The 24794-nt window shown below is 33.4% G+C and overlaps 1 protein-coding gene across 3 annotated transcripts in view; it reads right to left on the bottom strand.

Moving 5' to 3' along the window:
* LOC143250827 (Iroquois homeobox protein 5a-like) overlaps window positions 1-24794 on the bottom strand; it is a 56117-nt gene that overhangs the window by 28013 nt on the left and 3310 nt on the right. For all 3 annotated transcript variants that reach the window (XM_076501885.1, XM_076501884.1, XM_076501883.1), the window contains exon 2: window positions 427-512. In XM_076501885.1, the coding sequence (XP_076358000.1) occupies window positions 427-512 (86 nt within the window). The remainder of the gene's footprint in view (window positions 1-426; window positions 513-24794) is intronic.

Genomic DNA, 24794 nt, shown 5'->3' on the forward strand with positions numbered 1-24794 from the left:
TGTTAGGTCGAAACATGTGGTATGTTCTCCCCAAAATCAACTAGTTCGTTATGCTTATACATTCTTATTTGTCAATTCGTTACTATATTAACATAATATGCTTCCATACGCGAGTATCGACTGTAATCTATACCATATTCTTCAAAAGTGTTCATAAGGATGAAGTAACCTTTGGTTGGTGCGCTATTAAGGATATGATTAAATTTGTGACGTGATTTATCGTTACGCAATTAAATAGGGCAGATGTACCCCTAAACGAATAAAGGTGAAAAATTAATCAGCCGTTCCGGAGAAAAATTTGACTTTCAAAAATTCATCTTTCTCCTTGTTTTATGAAGTGCTCATCAAATTAATATATTCAAAATAAAATTAATTTTATACCAAATCCTATATATAAATTCATACGAGTAGAGTTTTTAGACTCACCTATATCCAGACATCGTGGGGTCGTAATAATAGGCAGTTTGCACTCGCCATGGATCTGTTACATCTTTCGGCGGATACGCAGGATTCTAAAAAAAACAAAAATTATTTAAATAATCAATTATATCCTATAGCAACTAAGTTATACGACAGTGTGAATGTTGAGTTTGACCTCTGATTCTATGGGGGCTGTTCGAAACGAAAGAGATAAATTAAAAAGGATTATTTCATTTTAATTTAAGCGACAGATTATTTTCTATATCCGAGCACACACACACACACACTCACAAAAATACGCACACAGATGACAGCTTGTTTGTATAATTTATATCAGTTAGTTCCACATATGACATAGGAAAGGAATGGCTTTTAAAAACAATTGTAATCTTATTACAAATATAGGTTAAATATAAAATTATAACAGCTTGACATTTTAAATATTTGTTTGTCATAAACTTAAAAACATTGACCTTAATCTTACTATCACGACAATCTGTTATTTAAACTTTCCTATGAGCAGGTACTGTCACTGAGTTAAAAAGGTTTCAAATCGCTTTATAAATCCCAGATTCTTTTTAAAGTTCTTCAGGAAAATGTTCTAAACAGGAATTACTCCTTCGTTTTTCTTTTATTCTTTTCACACTATTTGAAACGCCAGGTGATACCAAAGCGGCATCTCATATAGCAGTTGACACCAATAAACACGAGCAGACGATCGCTCATCTTATATTTATTAGCTACACTTCCGATTATTTCTGAGCAGATCATTTATCCAGTTGTTCCAATTTTATTAAATTAAATTGAATCAGAAACCGATTATTTCTGTTAGTTTAATCAAACTTTGCACGTTAAATTTTGTTTGTATGAGATCTAAAAATATGCGGTCGGAAACCGATAGTCTTAAACAGTAAAAACTAACAACTGAATGGTATACGGATGATTTATGTGTCCCGAGACATCACGCGGTCTTCTGAATCTGAACTCCAAGAAATAAACATAAAATAGGAGGAAGAGCTGCATCCAGACTATTTCGGTTTATCTTGTTTTGGTATTTTGAATTATCCTCAATCTGTAGCTGTACTGTGTGGTATTCCTGCACGGTCTGTGACTGTATTGTGGTATTTCTGTAAAACTCTCAATAAATAGTTATATTGTTTGGTGTTCCTCCATAACCTGTGACTTTAATGTTCGTTATCCTTCTACTGTCCGTGACTTGTGCAGTAACTGGTACTAAGCCCTCAATCAGTGGCTATGCTTGTCTGATCTCTTTGAATATCGTTTATGAACCTGAATGCAATTTCTGAAAATATTTCATTTAAGCATAGACCCTAACTTCGCAGCCTGTTATCGTCATCTGACGAGGATGGTTCACGTGGTAAAATCCTTCCAGTTCTAAGTAATTAAGCTTCTTCCACAACTACATACTAGGAACGATATGCGGAGGGGAGAGATTCATAATGAAAACAGAAACCCCAAGAATCTTCGCAAAGCATTTCAAAGCATTCCGAGAGGCGTCGCCAAATAGGCGCCCTCAGGATTTTTATGAGATTTTATGTATGTGTATGTTAGTGAATGTCTTCGGTAATATGTGTAAACCTGCACAAAAATATTGCGGGAAGTATAATTACTTAGAGAAGACACGAGATTGCGACAGTTAAAAATGTCATGTAATTTATAATCACATCATTATATATATACAAAAATATCATATTATATTCCGTTTGGCTGCTGTGTCGCTGATGCACGTTAAAATGTAATAAGATCGATAGGAATGTTCTAATTAAATCCAGAGAGAGAACTTTTTTTATTGTTTGTTTTTATAGCTACACTATAATTTCAGGTGCTCATTAGGTTTATGCGAATTGGTACTTTATTGACTACATAGACTGAACAAGCTAGAAACTCAGAATAAACAATTAGATAACTACCAATCTTACAGAGTATAAACTTTAATAGCTTTGGTTCGGTTTTGTTTTTAATATCGTAAAACACAAAGCTGCACATTGGACTGAGACACCAGGGGATCTTTATTAGCCTAGATTTGTAAGGCTAACAACATTAGAGTCGTGTTAGTTGACGCTGGTTTAGTATATGATTGTGAATACCATATTACCAGTCATTTCCTTAATACTCTGGGCATACCTTTACTCTCTGAAATATTATTTTTATCTTTTATTTAAAAAAAAAAAACATGTTGGTAAATTCGTTCTTTAAACTTGATTTGCTGATCCGCGTCGTTTGTTTCAGCTTAAACCTAAGCCTAAACTATGATAGCATTTTCCAATACTTAACTCAAAAGAATAATTTTCAATAAATGATATGTATGTCCGTTTACTATTTTCCATTTGTTCTTGCTGTTTCGCCAGATTTACTTCTTTCTTTTCTTATGATAACATTTTCTTGTCGTACCACTAACGAACGATCCAGAAGACATTGCAAACACAAATAAGATATGCAATCGATATTATTTGGTATTATGGATTATTGAACAGTACCATATGCAATGAGACCAGCTGATAGACCCCTAAAAGTCAAGCACAGCACTGACTTACAACTGCTGATCAGATGGAAGGTAATCGGTAAACAGCATTCACTAATTATTCTATCATCACCTGCCGAATAGCGTGATTGGCTGTTACATTTATAACGCCTCTACGTAAAATGCGAAGTGTCTTCGGCGAAATATCGCGGGTTCGGGTTTTGGACCTTAAGATATGCAATTCAAAACGTTGCCTCTGGACTAAGTTAGAACCACATTTAATTCACCTGGAAACATGGAAAAATTTATATCTTATTATCAACGATTTTTTCTTATTTTTTTTAATTAAGCGCTAGAAATTTGTTTTTGTTTTCTTCCTTTATCAGTGGCCTGGCATGGCCAAGCGCGTAAGGCGTGCGACTCGTAATCCGAGGGTCGCGGGTTCGCGCCCGCATCGCGCTAAACATGCTCGCCCTCCCAGCCGTGGGGGTGTATAATGTGACGGTCAATCCCACTATTCGTTGGTAAAAGAGTAGCCCAAGAGTTGGCGGTGGGTGGTGATGACTAGCTGCCTTCCCTCTAGTCTTACACTGCTAAATTAGGGACGGCTAGCACAGATAGCCATCGAGTAGCTTTGTGCGAAATTCCAAAACAAACAAACAAACAAATCCTTTATCAGTGCGAGGTATGGTCTATAGTAGCGGTTAGTTGTGAGATGTAGGGGTGAAGTTTATTGATTTGATGCATTTCACATGCTCCGCACTTTTAACCATGAGCGCTTTATAAAATGACAGTCAATTCGCCTATTCGTTTCGAATAGCTATAAAAGTATCGTGGCATAAAGTGTCACTAGCTGACTGCCCTAACCCTGGTCAGTAACTTAAAATTAGTATCAGATATTCCTGAACCTTGGGGGTCTCTGACCTAGCTGTTTAATCCACGTGACTGTCAGATGTCATCCAATTTAGAAATTCCAGTTCTTTTTCTTTCTCCATGTGGATTTCGAACATTGGACGACAAGCTCAAATATTCAGGATATGTCGGTTATCTTGGGAACTATAATAACATTGTGTATTCTATGATTCACACCTATACAATTTATTCGAAAAAATAAAAGGATAACAAAATTAAATATAAACACGTTACGTAAAAGTTATCTAATCTGTCTGTGTTAACGAATTCGTCGAAGCTTAATATATATAAATTAATCGGTTCTATTCGAAACTCTGGTCTCATTTCAGAGCAGAAAACCGAAGGACATAGGCCCTCAATGACTCAGAGCGATCGACTTCTTATCTGAGGGTCGCGGGATTGAATCCCCGTCCCACCAAACATGCTCGTCCTTTCGTTATAATGTTACAGTGATTCCCACTATTCGTCGGTAAAAGAGTTGCTCAAGAGTTGGCGTGGGTGGCGATGACTAGCTTTCTTCCTTCTAGTCTTACATTTATAAATTCGGCACGGCGAGCGCATGTAGCCCTCGTGTAGCTAATTTAGGAGTGTAAAATTAGAGAGAAAGCGGTTAGTCAATGCCACCCACCGCCAAATCTGGGGCTACTGGGAATAGCGGGATTGACCATCACATTATAACACCCCCACGTTTGAAAAGGTGACTCTTTTTGATGTGAAGGGGTTCCGAACCCGCGACCCTCAGATTACGAGTCGAGTGCTTTAACCACCTAGCCATGCCGGACCATTAATTAAGTAAAGCCTATATTAGGTAAAGACATAAATTGAAACTGTAACTTGTGTACATTTCTTGCTTTATTGTAGTTAGGGTTATACTTTATCAATAAATATTATTATAATATATATTACTATATTATATAATATTATTTTACGACTTAGTGTTAGACCATCGTAAAAACGTTTATAAGTGTTTAAAACGTTATTATACAAAATGTTCACCAAAGCACATTTATATTTGCCTTTTGAAATAAAAATATATCTCAGAACGTTCTGAGATACATTGTTATTTCAAGTGGGTTTCTCGTCATCAAGAATATCTGCCTTTTATTTATATGTGTATTTATCTAGTAAAGCGTGGGCGCATTTCCAGGGAAGACAAAACTGAGTATTATTATAATAGATTCTATTATTAGTACTAGCTAAAGTAAAATAAACATTGCAAAACAAGCAACAAATATATTTTGATAGTCAAATCTTACGGAAAGTTTCACAATCAATCCGAAAATGATTGGCAGCGGGTAGACAAGAGAAAAGCATTATTTGTTTTTGAATTTCGCACAAAGCTACTCGAGGGCTATCTGGGCTAGCGTTTTCTACATCGGGTTTTGCGTTTCATTTGTGTATCTGGAAGTGATGAACTATATAAGGGGAAATATAAATAAATAAATGTTTGTCGTTTGAGTAGGCTTAGTGCAAGACGCATATAGGCTTAACTGGCAGATGCTTTCAAAATTCATCATCTGTATTTATTTATAGACGTAAACAATTTAAACGAAGTATCTTTGTTCTCAGGATTTTGTAGGAATTATTTATAATCCTCGAAAAAGTTCTTTTGTTCTAGATTTTGAAAGGACGAAAACATGTAAATATGCTCGCTTAGCGTTGATTGACAAATCAGGCTTAACATTTGTTAGTTTATCGACTACGACTTAAACTGGTGAATTTCTTCCTTTTGTAGATATTAATTGGAATTACACTTTACCTTCAATACACAGTGACAATATATATATTATCGTTAAGAGCGATCTCGTCTGATCTGACTGGATCTTATTATTTATAGATGACGCTACTAATAAATAAACGTTCAACGGTGGAAGCAGAAAGAAATGTATACCGGATATAGATAAGATCGTACTGCTAAAACTGGTCCTTTCAGAATTTCAAGCACTTCGTCGTCACGATAACGCATTTGACATGACAGAAACATATATCTGCTACGCAATCGTGTCTTTATTGTTCAAGAGATCGAACTGATTAAAACAAAATGCTGTCATTTATTTGCATTTCAATATAATACATATTGTTTTACAGCATATGCTTTTCGCGAATAAAGTTATTCTAAAACTGTAACATTTGTGTGACAGAAACTATAGTAGTTAAGACTGATTGATTCGTTTGTATTTTAGCCTAATACATAGAGTTTTACAGCATATGCTTTCCGTAAATAAAGGTATTTTAAAACTGTAACATTTGTATGAAAGAAATTAAAATGTTTAAACAAAAATATTTATTTGTTTGCATTTCAATCTCAGACGTAACATTCGACGCAAAAAGAGTATTTTAAAACTGTAACACCTACATGAAAATAGTACCGCTTCAAAAAATCTGACATATATAACAAGATCTTTTCTGCAAACATCTTAACACATAATTAGGACCAGCACTCCTGAAATTTAGCCATAAAATCTGCAATACTGATACAAAGTATTTTTGTAAAGAAATAGCAAAAAAAATCATAATTAAACCTTACTATTAAATTAGCAAGTTAATCCCATATCCAATATCGTAAGAGGCTGGGTAACCCCATTTTAGAGTATGGATAAAAACTAATTGATTAGATTAGCCAACTCTATAGATATTTATGCTTGTTTGTTTGTTTTTATAATTTCGCGCAAAGCTACACGAGAGCTATCTACGCCGGCCGTCCCTAGTTTAGCAGTGTAAGACTAGAGGGAAAGCATCTACTCATTACCCCCACCGCCAACTCTTGAACTACTCTTTTACCAATGAATAGTGGAATTGACCGTAACATTACAACGCCCCTACGGCTGAAAGGGCGAGCATGTTTGGTGTGACGGAGATTCGAACCCATCACCATTGTATTAGTAGTCGACTGCTTTAGCCACCTGGCCATGTCGGACCGTGATATTCATGCTTTAAAAAGCCCTGATGTATAAAAATGCATTTAACCAACTCTTACGAGTACGATGTTCGATACCAGTACCACCAAAAGCTCCGTTAAACTATTGAATATGAATATATTAGTATGTTTAGAGTTTAAAATACTACCAAGACAGAACAAAAAAGATAATTAAGGACAGCTGTACTAGAAGGGAGCTCTCACTACTATAGATCCCTCAGAAAGTTCCCGCAACTTTTAGTAGAACATACCAGTATAAACCATCTTAAAGGACATACGTGTTCTTAAACAACACTCAAGACGTTTTATCTCAATGGATAAGTCTGCTAAAATATTGATTGCAATAAAAAAGTTGATTTTCGATTGTAAGACAAAACTGAAAATTCATATATCTATTCTCCATATTATTATTATTAAGAAGGATTTTATTCAAACCTGGACAAACCTACTTAAAAAACCTATATGGATCATAGGGCTGTTTTTATGTTGATTCTTGAAAAGAGAAAAAAGATTTTATCAGTTTTTTTCATTGCTATTGGCGAAGTTTCTCTTCAAGCCGTTGAAGCACCGAAGCCTACAGCAAAAACAGCGGGATATTTTGCACCAAAATCTATGTACAGCTACTAAACAAACTCCGGATGAAGGTTATAGGGCTATTTCTTAAGTAGATTTTTGAAAGTCGAGATTTTACCCTCTAAAATTTTCTAAATTCTTCGAAGCTGTTCAACACTGCAGAAACGTATACCAGTCCGAAACGCTTCATCTGGTTTAAGTAAACAGTGTGTGTATTAATCTCAGTGTCTCCAGTAGCCTTTTTATTATTGATTATTGTTTTATAAGCCGCTTGAAAAAAAACGACTTCTAATATTTTATTGAAACCTAACAACAGTAATGAATGAAGTGTTGAAAATGTGACAGGGTGGTTTTAAAATGTATTCCACTTCCCTTGTTTTTCGTCCTGGAAAATTTCTCTAGATCTGCCATTGAAAAAAAAAAAAAAAATCCAGTGTTTAACTAATGCACATAAATTGAAAACTGCCGTAAGGATAGTTAATCATTTCTCGAGTTAGCTGTTGTACTTTGTCTCTACATGGTTTCCTGTGATAATCTCAGCAAGTTTTCCAACAGTAGTAGACGATTACCACAGTAGATTTCTTTACTGTTGTAAGTATGGCCTGGCATGGACTAGCGCGTAAGGCGTGCGACTCGTAATCCGAGGGTCGCGGGTTCGCGCCCGCGTCGCACCAAACATGCTCGCCCTCCCAGCCGTGGGGGCGTTATAATGTGACGGTCAATCCCACTATTCGTTGGTGAAAGAGTAGTCCAAGAGTTGGCGGTGGGTGGTGATGACTAGCTGCCTTCCTAGCTGTCTTACACTGCAAAATTAGGGACGGCTAGCACAGATAGCCCTCGAGTAGCTTTGTGCGAAATTCCAAAAACAAACTACTCTTGTAAGTAGTGATTTATTCTACTAGTTTTTCGTACTTCGCTGAACTTGTGAGTGCATATGTTAGTATTATGATATTATTATTGTTACTATTCATATTTTTGTTTCACAAGTCTACAAAAAATTGGCTGGATATTTTACACCAACACCTAGACAGATATACTGTATGTAACGCTGCCAATGTCCATGACCTATTTAAAAAGTTTATTATTTTTCCATTGCAAGTTGATTTAGGTGACTATAAGTACACAGTATATGCGATATTGTTGTAAGCGGCTTCCTTTGTACTCGACGCTTGTTAAACGCGTGTTTATACGAAACCTCAGGGACAAATCCACCTAGCTCAATAAATATGGTTGGATGAGGAAAAACCAGTGAGGCTGTAAATTGTTGAAAAACATGTAACATTCAACTAAATTAATATGCACGTGTGTAGCTTAATTTTTTCTCGGTAAATGGACATGAAAACTTAATATAATTAAAAACTGATAATTTAAAAGAGGGGGAACAGGGATCGTGAAAAGATTACCGAAACAAGTGGAATCAAAGATTATATTTGGTTGAGGAATAATTCGTGAGCGTTTTTTCAAGTTAAACAAATATATTCATAAATGAAACGCTTTCGCAAAATATTTCATGTCATTTGGTAGATAATTTTTTGCTCTAATAGATGGTGTGTTTGATTTTCATATGTCTTTAATTTTTGCTTTCATTTTCAGCTCATTAAATGGAATGTCAAGTGGACAAAATCGAGCATTTTCGACACCATCTGCTTTTCGCATTTAATTTCTTGCAATTTCGTTTAAAACAATGCATACTATATACCTTGGTATTACATGAAATAAAGTATCATAATAAATGTTTTGGGTGTAATGTGTTCATGCATTGAAGTATTGTATAGTCTTGCATGTAATGCTTGAATGAAATTATTTAAAAACGCTCACGAATTATTCCTCAACCTAATATTTTGGTGCCTACAACTGGGAATTCTAAAAAAAAAAAGTAAACAGAAAATAACATCTACATTATTTAATATTTTGGTGCCTACAACTGGGGATTCTAAAAAAAGAAAGTAAACAAAAAATAACATCTACATTATTTAATATTTTGGTGCCTACAACTAGGGATTCTAAAAAAGAAAGTAAACAGAAAATAACATCTACATTATTTAATATTTTGGTGCCTACAACTGGGGATTCTAAAAAAAGAAAGTAAACAGAAAATAACATCTACATTATTTAATATTTTGGTGCCTACAACTGGGGATTCTAAAAAAAGAAAGTAAACAGAAAATAACATCTACATTATTTAATATTTTGGTGCCTACAACTGAGATTCTAAAAAGAAAGTAAACAGAAAATAACATCTACATTATTTAATATTTTGGTGTCTACAACTGGGTATTCTAAAAAAAGAAAGTAAACAGAAAATAACATCTACATTATTTAATATTTTTGTGCCTACAACTGGGGATTCTAAAAAAAGAAAGTAAACAGAAAATAACATCTACATTATTTAATATTTTGGTGCCTACAACTGGGGATTCTAAAAAAAGAAAGTAAACAGAAAATAACATCTACATTATTTAATATTTTGGTGCCTACAACTGGGATTCTAAAAAAAGAAAGTAAACAGAAAGTAACATCTACATTATTTAATATTTTGGTGCCTACAACTGGGGATTCTAAAAAAAGAAAGTAAACAGAAAATAACATCTACATTATTTAATATTTTTGTGCCTACAACTGGGTATTCTAAAAAAAGAAAGTAAACAGAAAATAACATCTACATTATTTAATATTTTTGTGCCTACAACTGGGGATTCTAAAAAAAGAAAGTAAACAGAAAATAACATCTACATTATTTAATATTTTGGTGCCTACAACTGGGGATTCTAAAAAAAGAAAGCAAACAGAAAATAACATCTACATTATTTAATATTTTGGTGCCTACAACTGGGATTCTAAAAGAAAGTAAACAGAAAATAACATCTACATTATTTAATATTTTGGTGCCTACAACTGGGGATTCTAAAAAAAGAAAGTAAACAGAAAATAACATCTACATTATTTAATATTTTGGTGCCTACACTGGAGATTCTAAAAAAAGAAAGTAAACAGAAAATAACATCTACATTATTTAATATTTTGGTGCCTACAACTAGGGATTCTAAAAAAAGAAAGTAAACAGAAAATAACATCTACATTATTTAATATTTTGGTGCCTACAACTGGGGATTCTAAAAAAAGAAAGTAAACAGAAAATAACATCTACATTATTTAATATTTTGGTGCCTACAACTGGGATTCTAAAAAAAGAAAGTAAACAGAAAATAACATCTACATTATTTAATATTTTGGTGCCTACAACTGGGGATTCTAAAAAAAGAAAGTAAACAGAAAATAACATCTACATTATTTAATATTTTGGTGTCTACAACTGGGTATTCTAAAAAAAGAAAGTAAACAGAAAATAACATCTACATTATTTAATATTTTGGTGCCTACAACTGAGGATTCTAAAAAAAAAAAGTAAACAGAAAATAACATCTACATTATTTAATATTTTGGTGCCTACAACTGGAGATTATAAAAAAAGAAAGCAAACAGAAAATAACATCTACATTATTTAATATTTTGGTGCCTACAACTGGGGATTCTAAAAGAAAGTAAACAGAAAATAACATCTACATTATTTAATATTTTGGTGCCTACAACTGGGGATTCTAAAAAAAGAAAGTAGACAGAAAATAACAGCTACATTATTTTCTCAAGCTACAAAACCTATTTTGACTCCACTAAAATTGATAAGTACTGTAGATAGTTTTAGAACTAATAGGATTATACTTGGTGGTTGGACTCAGGTTGGCCTGGCGAGTATTATCATTTGCATTGTGTAATTCCCCTATCCGTATTTATTTGGAATACCAAAAAAAGCTAAAATGCACTGGAAGGTCATCCAGTCATGAAATGTGTCCAGGAATAAGTTCGTAGGCTTGCTTAGCTCGAATATGGGTTTGGAAGTTGTCTTTAATTCGTGATGACGAGAAACTCACATGAAGTAAAAATGCATCTCAAGACGGCTAGTATGGGTATTGAAACTTTTATTAAAATAAAGTAGAGAAGAATGTTTCGACCTTCTTAGGTTATCTTTAGGTTAACAAATACACCTGTGCTCTAATTTTTTACGTGCATTCTAAACACCGACACGATTTTCGGCGAATCGCTAAAACCATATGGTATTATACAAGTCTGTCATTGCACACGTACCTTATGCGTTAACCAACATCTGCCGTCTTATGATTTAAATTAATGTTCTAAAGAAACAGGAACTGAAAGCAATATTTTATATCACGCGAATCCTAGTTTAATAAACGTTAGTAAAATACTAAATAAGGAAAACGTTAAACATATATAGATTTAGTAACAGCGCTAAAGAATAAACAACAACTTTATTCGAAGATCTCACATGATCTTCATAAAATGTCGTTTTTATTAATAAATATTTAATGACTTGTTGTTAGTGGATTTTTAAACATCAGTCAGGATGTCTTGTTTTTTAACTAATGTTTAATAGTTTCTTAGAAATGGACTTTTAAAGATCAGTTTGTGTTGTTTATTTATAATTGTTTAACGATTTGTTGCTAATGGATTTTTAAAGATGAAATTCGCTGAAAGGGCGAGCATGTTTGGCGTGACGAACTTATGACTCTCACATTACGAGTTGAGTGCCTTAACCAACTGGCCGCGTGGGGCTTAGATCGGTCTGTATATGTTGTTTATTTGTAACTATTCAAAGGTTTATTAATGTGTTTACTTTAAAGATCGATTTAAACGTATGAGGGGTTTCAGTAGTTTTGAAGTTATTATGTGGTTTGTATAATATTATTCAGTAATTTGTGGTTCAGTGTAGCAGGCCTCTTCTGGTTTTGTAATTCAAATTTACAAAGTTAAAATAAAACGCCAACTATACACACGAGCTCTAAATACGTAAGTACCTTACTCTCATAGATCATCAAATCACATCTCGACTTTTAACATAATCTACCCTTTGTTGTATAGTATATAGGCTGATTTTATTATTTTTAGGCCTATTTTGATATTTTCCAAGGTTTACTAAATGTTTTCGTGGATAATTTGAAATTCTTTAGTCATGCTATTTTTCCTTCAAAGTTTATATTCCGGTTTCAAACCAAGATCACGCAAACAGATGGGACAGGTATATTTTTGGCAAATTTGACATATGTTTTGTAAGAAAAAAACAAAAAAAACTGCAAGTGATTGGTCAAAGAAGTTTGAGCCTCTAAAGAGATTCGAAAGCTGAACACTCTTGGTGTCTCAGAAAATAGAGTTTCAAACGTAAAATTGCAATGATAATAGCACCAGAAACTAAAAATTAGAAAATATTATTTCGTCACCCCTTTCCATGCCTGGATGACAAATGACTAAAGTATTTACAATGAAGGTAATGACATACATTTATCCTGCTTGTACCACGTAGCTAAGGCTCTAGACTCGTAATATGAGGGAAGAGAGCTCGAATCCCCGTCACACCAAATATGCTAGTCCTTTTAGTCGTGGGGACGTTATATGTGACGGTGAATCACACTATTCGTTGGTAAAAGAGTAGCGCAAGAGTTAGCGGTGGACAGTGATAAAACGCGTTTAAAAGTCAAATTTTTATGAGGATAAAACTTTTCCAATTTTTTCCAATCATCATTCTTTGAATATTTCAAGGGAATCGAAATAAAATGGTGCAAGGATTAGCAAATTCGAAATGATTAACGAACACATACACACTCTGCCACACCTACCAGGTGTGAATGTGTGTTTGTGTGTGTGTTTTTCTTATAGCAAAGCCACATCAGGCTATCTACTAAGTCCACCGAGGGGAATGGAACCCCTGATTCTAGCATTTTAAATCCGTAGACTTACCGCTGTACCAGCGAGTGACCCCAGGAATAAGAAATGCTATTGAAGGTATGAGTATTTTCAATCTAAACGATATGTTGCGCGTACCTGAACTAGCCGAAGAGCCTCTAATGTTGAACAACTGATTCTCAGCCCCCACATATTCGTTGTTGTGTTATACCCAGCCCAAACTATAAAGCACTTTAGCCATCACCCTTTAATTGTGACTATTACATTGTGAAAAACAAAAAAGAAAACTTTCGAATTTTTTTCAGAATGTCATATTCTGGGATTATTAATATAAGTTCAAATTTTATCACACTTGGACTTGTTAAACGTTTGAAATTATTCAATTAACTCATATCCGAATTCATACAGTAAAGTGGTTCATTAAGTTTCAACTGTTCAGTTTATCCATTTAAATATTTCATAAATATAACTAAGTTTAATTTTAACTAATGCGATCCATTAGCATTTAGTCATTAAGATTCTTAAAGAAGCACGAGGGAAAACGTGATGTTTAATCTCGATACCAGAACACAGCTATGTTGATCTTTTTTCATGTTTCCTTTTCTGTTGTTGTTGTTAAGAGTTAAGCGATATAACGGATTGACTGTCTGTGCTATGCTCACCGCGAGTACCGAAACCCGATTTTTAGCGTTATAATACGTCAGGCTTACAGCCAAGTCACTTTGGATCTCTATAAATTAGAATAAAATTCAATCCAAAGAATCGTTTAAAATTGCTTTGTCTACAGCCATAGGAGATCTAACAGACCTCTCTCTTCGTTTAAGTACTTGTCTGAATTTCCAAAAAAGAATAATAATTGAGAATAATAAAAGAATAATAATAAACAATAATAATTGTTTAGCCTGTGCTCTGTCTGCCGCAGGTATCAAAACTAGATAGGTTGTTTACAAAGACTGTTGTAGAAGCGAAAATATAAGACTATTCAATACAATTTAATATATGGGTCCTAGATGTAATTAGCTGTATAAAAAACAAGTCGGCAGTTTGAGGGTTGAATCACTATCCATAAAGCCAGACAAAAATTAAATGAATAACTTGTACTACATTCCACTACTGATATAACTGAAAACCAAAATATCTGTCAATTACGTTTCAAATTTCTAATTTCTGTCCAAAAACACTTAAAATTGAGAAACTCTGAATTTGTTGTTGTTGTTATTTTTGTCAAATTTATTTACAATTCCCAGAAAGCAACGTGTTAGATAGCTATCGTCTCGTTGTTGTGTTTAATTTAGTTTTAATTATATTTTCCACTTGATTTGTTTCAGAAACATAAGATTAAGCAACTATCTTTCTGAAGACATACGTTGATGTACAGAAAAAATGTAACAAAGTAGAATTCAAATATCTCATAAAAAATAAGGTTATTACCACGCACATACAAATAATAATAATAATGTCAGTGTTGTATAATTCTATGTGCATTTTAAAGTATCGGTGATATCTGTTACTGTGGTTTCAGTAGGTCCTTGTATCAAGTTGTTACTGTGGTTTCTAGACTATTCTTATTATGTTCAGTAGGTCCTTGTATCAAGTTGTTACTGTGGTTTCTAGACTATTCTTATTATGTTCAGTAGGTCCTTGTATCAAGTTGTTACTGTGGTTTCTAGACTATTCTTATTATGTTCAGTAAGTCCTTGTCTCAAGTTGTTACTGTGGTTTCAGTAAGTCCTGATATCAAGTTGTTACTGTGGTTTCTAGACTATTCTTATTATGTTCAGTAGGTCCTTGTATCAAGTTGTTACTGTGGTTTCTAGACTATTCTTATTATGTTCAGTAGGTCCTTGTATCAAGTTGTTACTGTGGTTTCTAGACTATTCTTATTACGTTCAGTAAGTTCTTGTATCAAGTTGTTACTGTGGTTTCTAGACTATTCTTATTACGTTCAGTAGGTCCTGATATCAAGTTGTTACTGTGGTTTCTAGACTATTCTTATTACGTTCAGTAGGTCCTGATATCAAGTTGTTACTGTTGTTTCTAGACTATTCTTATTACGTTCAGTAGGTCCTGATATCAAGTTGTTACTGTGGTTTCTAGACTATTCTGACTACGTACAGAAGGTCCTGGGGAATCAAGTTATTATTGTGACTTCCAGACTCATCTGATTAGGCTCAGTAGGTCCTGATGTAAAGTTGTTTAATGTGCTCTCCAGACAATTCTGATTACAAGCACAGAACAGTAAACTGTAGATGCAATGTAAAAGTATGATTACACGCTGTCTGTTGAAAGCTAATCCAAACTGGAAATGTCTGACATTTAAAAACGGAATTACGAAACGAGTAATTCTGTAGCAGCAACAAAAACAAAGCGGTCACGGCTGTTTCATTAACACACACTTTATGTTGTTTCGTGATATTTTGATTTCCAGCTCACGTTCTAATATCCAGATGCCTTGGGCGTATTTATGTATGAAGTGGTTGTGTAGTATTATAAATTTAACTATGGAACAAACTGTGAATACTAAAACATAAGTTTTGTCGGTTTAAGTACTTCCGTTAAGATGTAACAGATAAAACAGAATATACATACTTTCCCCTTGTCTCTTACTTAGCTGGTTTTGCTATATGAAAACACACACACACACATAGCACAATATCGTTTTCAAACTGTCGTCATTCATATACTGTGAATAAGTAGAGAAGCGTAACAAAACCAATCACGCATAGATTTGAAAAAAATACATGCTTTGATATAAATATATATATAACAGTAAGGGCGCTTTTTCAATGTTTTATTTACCATTGTTGATGAAGCCACAGAGCTACGTGTGTTTATTTGTAGATTAATTTTTTTCCTATTTAAAATAATCCACTAATTTTTATTAAAGTATTAAATTTCTGTTTTCATCCCTACATCACTTTTGCATACTTTCCGCGTTTGAACAATCTATGTTAATTAGTTTGTTGTAAAGCGCAAATCTACACAAGGGGTTATCTAGTTTCTGTCTAGTATGGGTAACAAAAAACGATTTTTTAACGTTATAAACCCACGAGTCACCGCTGAGCCACCGGAACATATTAATTAGGAAAATGAAAAATAGATCATCATAAAAAAATCGTTTCTGGAGGCAATAAAAGGATGGATTCAGATTTCATTACTGACACTAAAATTTATAGTTGGTCCCTAATGTAATATAATCAATATACATAATAGGAAATAAATGATAATGTCTTTACTTGTGTTCTCTTTCCAACGAGAAAGATCTTTCGTGACAAAACCAGGTGATTATGAGAAAGATAATTCAGTCTGGAGTTTTAACCCTTTTCGTACTCTTCAGGAAGAATATTTGTCAGTCTCTTACATAGAGAAAATAGAAAGGTTTATGTAATATTACTTCAGTTTATGATAATAAAGAGCGAAACTGTATACTAACTGACAATCTGAATAACTGACGCATTCACAAATAGGTAAGAAAATTAGAAACACATATTCTGAAGTGAGGACAGTTTTTAATGAAACCACCATTGTACTTTCTTTTTATCATTTAATTCGTTAACTGAACATGCGATCTCTGTACGCGATTAATTCAAAAATTTTACGCTACATTTTTGGTTTATACAAATAAATTTTTGAACTCTTCACAGTAAAAATTATCTCGCATATTTAACAGTTTTGTGTTACAAAACCACAGTCTGATCGACTAATCATGTTTCATTTTAGAGTCTAGACGACCAGTCATGTTCTTTTTACACTTATGAAATAGCAACGAGTAGAATATTGTGGTTATTCACATTTATAAAAAAAATGTATAATACATAACACTCATTTTTATTTTTAAAGTTTATCCTACTATTTTTTAGAAAAATAAAAATAACGAAACTATCATTCATGAATGCCCATATTAACAGAAACCTACAATATATTACCGCAAAGTTTTACTATTGATAGAAATGTATATTACCTCAAAACTATCTTTAATTAGTTTCTATATGAATATAAACGTACAATATTTACTCAATGTCCTACGACATCACAATCTGGTAAGGATGGTTTCGTGTTTTGCTGCTAGGATTAAATTTTATTAATAATTGAAACCATTTTAAGCGTTATTTACAGCATGGGTTTTGTTACTAGCGCTTTCCACCATCCATTGACACTTGTCTGTTGAGAAACCTCGCTATTCGTCTTGGAAGACATGAACAAATGTATATCGTGAATTCTTGAAGTCTGCTGTTCAAGCGATGTTCTAAAACACTACAGAGCAGTTCAGTTTAAATGAGATTCTGGGCGTTATTTTCCTCAAACTATTGCTGGACATGGTGTTCGGATGTGTCATGACACATATCATTGCTTTCATTGGTGCAAGAAGCGCAGCTTTCTCCTGACATCACAAAATGACACTGCGTTCACTGCTTTCTTATTTATTATCAGAGGACTATCTCTAAACTGGATAAAATAAGCCTCTTTTATAATGCTCTCCCACCATTATTCGTAGCTGGGAGAGTACAGTTGCATTAAATGTATTTTCTGACCATGGTAACAAACAATGAGTAGCGAAATTCACAAGTTCACTTAACAGTTTTCGATGCTCATCAGAACTGAGAGGTGATGGCTACAGTCCGTTCATAATATCTAGCAGCGTAGAGCTTATATGTCACACACTGTAGACCTGCTGACCAGTAAATCTGAACTCTCATTAAAGTCCTTGGAATTTAGTGAATGCTAAATGACTCATTATTTCGTAACACATTTCAAAATTCGTAAAGACGAGTCAATAAATGTTCCACATCTACACACCTAGTGGCTTTCCATGTTTCAGCACATTCCCTCAGTGGAATTGGATACAAGTACGTAAACTAATAAGTCCTAGGTATTGAAATCACCATGCTACATCCAGTAACTATTTCTCCTTGAAATATAATTACCCCCTTTCATCAAAATATGTCCACTTTAATTAGTTGTTTGTGGCAGCTGTATCAACTATATGTATCACTGAGTCAAGGGATTTATATACAAATGCATTGGACACGGGTCCTTTATTAGCTCTGGGTACTTGACACTTTTCAATAATAATACATTAAGTGTATAGTAATGTTACTACAACTAAAGTGTTGATGGGATTTTTAAAGCACTTGATTCAAAGAAAAACAGTGTTATTAACAGCTACGTTATTGATTCTCTCGTATTTAAATAAATTCCTGAATTTCACCGTAACTACGTGATATATCTATTATCACAAACTTCATCAGATAGTTTTGTTTGTTTTGTGTTCGTTGAGTGTTCAACGGATTCTCTACCCGTACGCTAGCATCAGAAAGTTTACGCCAGTCTGTTGTGTTTGAGGTTCCTTGTTGGCATACTTTCAAGAAGGCATCATTTCTGCTATTTCTTTCATTTATAAGTAGCCCCCAGTTACCACTGCAGGCTTACGATACTAAAAAACGGATTTCGATACCTATTGTGAGCAGAGCACAGACAACCCATTTTGTAGCTTTGTCTTTAACAACAACTAAACCATTCATGAGTCATTTTATAGATCATATCAGGATTATGTTACTATATTATTAACAATTCTAAGGATAATTGGTTTGGTTAGTTACGGTACCCCGAGTAAAGCTACTCAAAGGTTATCTGCGTTAGCTCCTTTAATTTACTAGTAATAGACTAGAGAGAAGGTAGCTAGTCAAACCACCCACCACCAACTCTTGGGCTACTCGTTTACCAACGAATTATGGCATTGACGATCATCTTATAACATACTCACAGCTGAAAGAGCAAGCGTGTTCGATGACGGGTAGTCGAACTCGTGACTCGCAGATTGCAAGTTGAACGATATAATCACCAGGTCATGTCAGGCTTTAAGTACTATATTCTGCTTAGCATAATCTAGACAACCTGATACTATGTGCACTGGCTACATAGACTCCAGTTATGTAAAAGCTATATTAAAATTTTCAACAACTAGCTGGAGCTAATTTGCATAGTTTGTTAAACCTAAAATTTTCAAACGCGTTGTAAATTAATAATTAATCATAAACAGCACTAGAGGAAGTTGTCAAAAGTCTTTTTTTCGTGATTCAGATAGTCTAAAGGTAAACGGGTAGAAATAGATTTTCAGTGTCCAACACGGTCGCAACTCTCCAAACGCAGAAAAACGGCTAATGACCTGTGACGAATTGGTGTTATACTTTTACCACCTAGTTTTTTAACAGAGTTAATTCTATCAATACATAATTAAAAACATTATTGGTGTTATACTTTTACCACCTAGTTTTTTAACAGAGTTAATTCTATCAATACATAATTAAAAACATTATTGGTGTTATACTTTTACCACCTAGTTTCTTAACAGAGTTAATTCTATCAATACATAATTAAAAACATTATTGGTGTTATACTTTTACCACCTAGTTTTTTAACAGAGTTAATTCTATCAATACATAATTAAAAACATTATTGGTGTTATACTAGTTTTTTTTACCACCTAGTTATTTTTAACAGAGTTAATTCTATCAATACATAATTAAAAACATTATTGGTGTTATACTTTTACCACCTAGTTTCTTAACAGAGTTAATTCTATCAATACATAATTAAAAACATTATTGGTGTTATACTTTTACCAACTAGTTTTTTAACAGAGTTAATTCTATCAATACACAATTAAAAACATTATTGGTGTTATACTTTTACCAACTAGTTTCTTAACAGAGTTAATTCTATCAATACATAATTAAAAACATTATTGGTGTTATACTTTTACCAACTAGTTTTTTAACAGAGTTAATTCTATCAATACATAATTAAAAACATTATTGGTGTTATACTTTTACCACCTAGTTTCTTAACAGAGTTAATTCTATCAATACATAATTAAAAACATTATTGGTGTTATACTTTTACCACCTAGTTTTTTAACAGAGTTAATTCTATCAATACATAATTAAAAACATTATTGGTGTTATACTTTTACCACCTAGTTTTTTAACAGAGTTAATTCTATCAATACATAATTAAAAACATTATTGTATATTTTTGTACTCCTCTATATCTATAGAAACAACGTTAATTGTTTTTTTGTCATGTGACAAAAATATTAACACATTTTTCACAATTTTGGCGATTATGAAAAATTGTTGAATACATACCGCTGAAATAGATAAATATACGTATTGCATAAAAGTGACACTTCAATACCAGAACATGATCACTCACTCTATTTTATTATTTCCTTAGTTAAAAGTATATGCAATAAAAAAGGCGTTACTTAGCGAAACTCCAACTTCATACATCTTGGTTTAGTGTAACGTTTCTGTTTTTATAACACTCGAACACATTTTACAGATAGTAGCGTATTTTTTATTTAATTTACTCCGTCACCTTGTCCCCCTAGTGGCTCAGCGGTATGTCTGCGGACTTACAACGCTAAAAATCGGGTTTTGATACCCGTGGTGGGCAAAACACAGATAGCCCATTGTGCAGCTTTGTGCTTAATTCAAAACAACTACAAACAACAATCGTTACCCTGAGTTCAACCTCTCCTCCCGTTCATATAGTTCAGCAGCAAATTCGAGGACTTGAAATCTGATTTTTAACCTTACAAGTTACTAAAACGCACTATATGTTGTGTTTTATAAGAAAAAGTAAATCATCACATTGAAACTGCCTGTAAAAACGTTCTCGCATATGAAACGTTTCCAACAGTTAAAATTTTGATCATTTTTAGTTGGAACAAGTGAAATACAAAATACTGATAATTCGTTATTGTTATAAGATGTTAAAATTTCGCCTTCATGAGAATACTGTACTAATGTTATTACTATTATTAATGTTACTAATCTTGTGTGTGTGTGTGTGTGTGTACTCATATGTACAACGTACACAGCATTCATGGCCAGGTGTGTTAAGGCGTTCGACTCGTAACCTGAGAGTCGCGGGTTCGAATCCCGGTCGCACTAAACATACTCGCCATATCAGCCGTGGGGGCGTTATTATGTTACGGTCGGTCCCACTATTCGTTGGTAAAAGGATAGCCCAAGAGTTAGCGGTGGGTGGTGATGACTAGCTACCTACCCTCTAGTCTTACACTGCTAAATTAGGGACGGCTAACGCAAATAGCCCTCGAGTAGCTTTAAACGAAATTAAAACAAACAAACAAACAAACACAGCATACAAATCACAGACAAGGAGTAACGGCAAATGGTAAACTCATCAACGTTACAAAATAATTATCACAGAAAATAAGAAAGAAAAGCAAGTAAGTTCTATAATACAGTTATTATTTGTAGTTCCCCACAGTAGTTAAAATGTTCGATCACAAGCAATGGACAGAGCGCAGACAGGATTATGTGTAGCACATTGTTAAGTAAGACAAGAAAAGTAGTTTGCATGTAAGCCTTTTGGTTTGAACGGAATATTACATTTTGTTTCCTTGTCAATATACCCTCCAATGACGTAGCGAACTTAAAACGCTAGAAAAAGGGTTTCGACACTCGTCTTGGGCAGAACAAATAGAGTCCATTGTGTAGTTTTGTGCTCAATTACAAACTAACATAAATCATACCAATATACAGTTTCTCAATATGCAACTGTGGAATGTTCTTCTAATTATTTCGTATTATTCACTATAATTCAGCAGAGTTGTTTAATCAGTCATCTTTAGGCCTTTACAGTTTTGACATAAGCACATACAACCTCAAAAATATTCACAGCAACCTCTTTTCTGTTAAGAATACGTTTCTCAATGTTTAATAAACAAAGAGGTGTTGATGTCAACAGCGTTTCCTGGACAATACGGAATTCGGTTCATGCGTAAAGAGCCTAAAATCTCCAGCTCTATGCATTCTGTTGTTTGTGACCCGATTAAATGATCATTTCAACCTTTCAGTCTGATTTCCACCTTTTCTCTGCGGCTTGAAGCCCATCAAGACCTCTTTATTGTGAACTGTATCTTGGTGTTCTGGAGGTATTACAAGAAGGTTTATAGCAAGATTTGTACTTTTCTCATAATGAACCTAACCTGAGACACTTAACGCCACTTTTGTAAAGGTGTGGTTTTCTACATAACTACTCTTATTATTAATAGGACCGCCAGTTTCTACCGTCCACTTCAGGATTCGACATGAAGCTTCTTCTGAAACACAGAATCTTGGAAGTATCCTTCAACAGACAAAACTTCCATTTCTACACTCTTATCATGCGGCCTTTAGGAAAGATATTATTGCTTATTCTTTTATAAGAGTTATAGTGGTATGATTGGTTAGATGTCAATTCATTAGAGTACAAGCTATCAGCACGTGATTGAACCCTGATTTATTTGATTTTCACATAGTAAAAGGTGATGACATTTTTGTCCTATTTGTTTTTTACACCATTTTATAATTATTTCCAATATTGTATATGTATCAGTTCTCATTCCTATTGATGCACTAACTGAAACACTGAGGATCAGGAATATTTGTGTAACTTATTAATAACGCTTACAAAATACTGTTCATCACATCGACGTATACTCTTGCAAATCAAAATCAGAGGCTTATATAACAGTAATACACGTATTTATCTCAATGTAGCAGTTAGCAGTGACATTTTACTGGCTTATATAATTATAATACGTGTACTTCTATATCTCTACCAGTCAGTAGTAACATTTTACAGGTTTATATAACCACAACACGTGTATTTCTATATCTCTACCAGTCAGTAGTAACATTTTACAGGTTTATATAATTGTAATACATGTATTTCTATATCTCTAACAGTCAGTAGTAACATTTTACAGGTTTATATAATTGTAATACATGTATTTCTATATCTCTAACAGTCAGTAGTAACATTTTACAGGTTTATATAACCACAACACATGTATTTCTATATCTCTACCAGTCAGTAGTAACATTTTACAGGTTTATATAATTGTAATACATGTATTTCTATATCTCTAACAGTCAGTAGTATCATTCTACAGGCTTATGTAATTGCAATACATGTATTTGTATATCTCTACCAGGCAGTAGTAACATTTTACAGGTTTATATAACCACAACACATGTATTTCTATATCTCTACCAGTCAGTAGTAACATTTTACAGGTTTATATAATTGTAATACATGTATTTCTATATCTCTACCAGTCAGTAGTAACATTCTACAGGTTTATATAACTGCAACACGTGTATTTCTATATCTCTACCAGTCAGTAGTAACATTTTGCAGGTTTATATAATTGTAATACATGTATTTCTATATCTCTACCAGGCAGTAGTATCATTCTACAGGCTTATGTAATTGCAATACATGTATTTCTATATCTCTACCAGTCAGTAGTAACATTCTACAGGTTTATATAATTGTAATACATGTATTTCTATATCTCTAACAGTCAGTAGTAACATTCTACAGGTTTATATAACTGCAACACGTGTATTTCTATATCTCAACCAGTCAGTAGTAACATTTTACAGGTTTATATAACCACAACACGTGTATTTCTATATCTCTCCCAGTCAGTAGTAACATTCTACAGGTTTATATGATAGCAATACATGAATTTCTATATCTCTACCAGTCAGTAGTAACATTCTACAGGCTTATATAATTGCAATACATGAATTTCTATATCTCTACCAGTCAGTAGTAACATTCTACAGGTTTATATAACCACAACACATGTATTTCTATATCTCTACCAGTGAGTAGTAACATTTTGCAGGTTTTGTAACCCTTAAAAACTTTTCCGCTCTATAAAAATATACTTTTTGAATTTTGAATACACAAAAGAAAAGATGTAGAAACAAATTATATTATAATAACCATATGAAAAATCTACAGTGTACTTATATAATTTTGCTAATAAACTTCCTCGATGAATTTAATGTAATACAAAACATCACAAATAGAAACTGTGTATTTGATTAAATTATATGGTTACTATTCTATCACAACAGTCCATTTTCTTCCAAGATGGAACAAATCAACTCTGTACGTCCGTAGTGTATCTTTTAAGTGATGCACATAATTCATGATTTATGTTTTCGTCAGTCGACACTCAATACATCTACTTGAGGACGAATAAAACAGTACTTTGAAATTTGTTCCACGTGTAAATAAAGAGTGCTTTTACTGGCATTGCCTGATTGATTTGGGAAATAGATGTTACACGATTTTGAATATTTGTAATGTTTTAGAGCAAGAAATACACTGCGTGCTATTAAATACTTGTTTTATCAAATCGCTAAAATTCTGAACTAACTCTCTTCAACGAGTATACAAGAAAATAACATATAATCATAAATAATTTTGTAAACATAACGAGTTATATTTTGCTGACAGGAAAGTACGTTTGTTAACATGCACGACGTTTCATTACACAAAAGCCAAATCAACTGCTTTAACTTCAAGTGATGAGGTTCTTTTGTACTTTCTGCGCAAGCAACACTATGCAACACTTAGGCTAAACTGACAGTTATAAGACCACAAGGTTCGGGCCATATAATCCTGTCTCATTTAGAAATATTGACCTAAAGGGAGTCAACTAGTCAACAGTATCTGTTACATACGCAACAGTTATTTAAGTAAATAACGGAATTAACTGTCAATTTTATAACGCATAATAATTCTAAATGCGTTATGTACTCAGTGGCATGTCTCGGGCTTGAACTTTGGATCTTTCGTTCCATTGCATGTTTCGACAACCACTAAGGTTACGCCTGGTTCAGGCTTCTTTATGCTATTGGC

Source organism: Tachypleus tridentatus, chromosome 5, assembly GCF_004210375.1.
Source record: "Tachypleus tridentatus isolate NWPU-2018 chromosome 5, ASM421037v1, whole genome shotgun sequence".
NCBI classification, from domain to species: domain Eukaryota; kingdom Metazoa; phylum Arthropoda; class Merostomata; order Xiphosura; family Limulidae; genus Tachypleus; species Tachypleus tridentatus.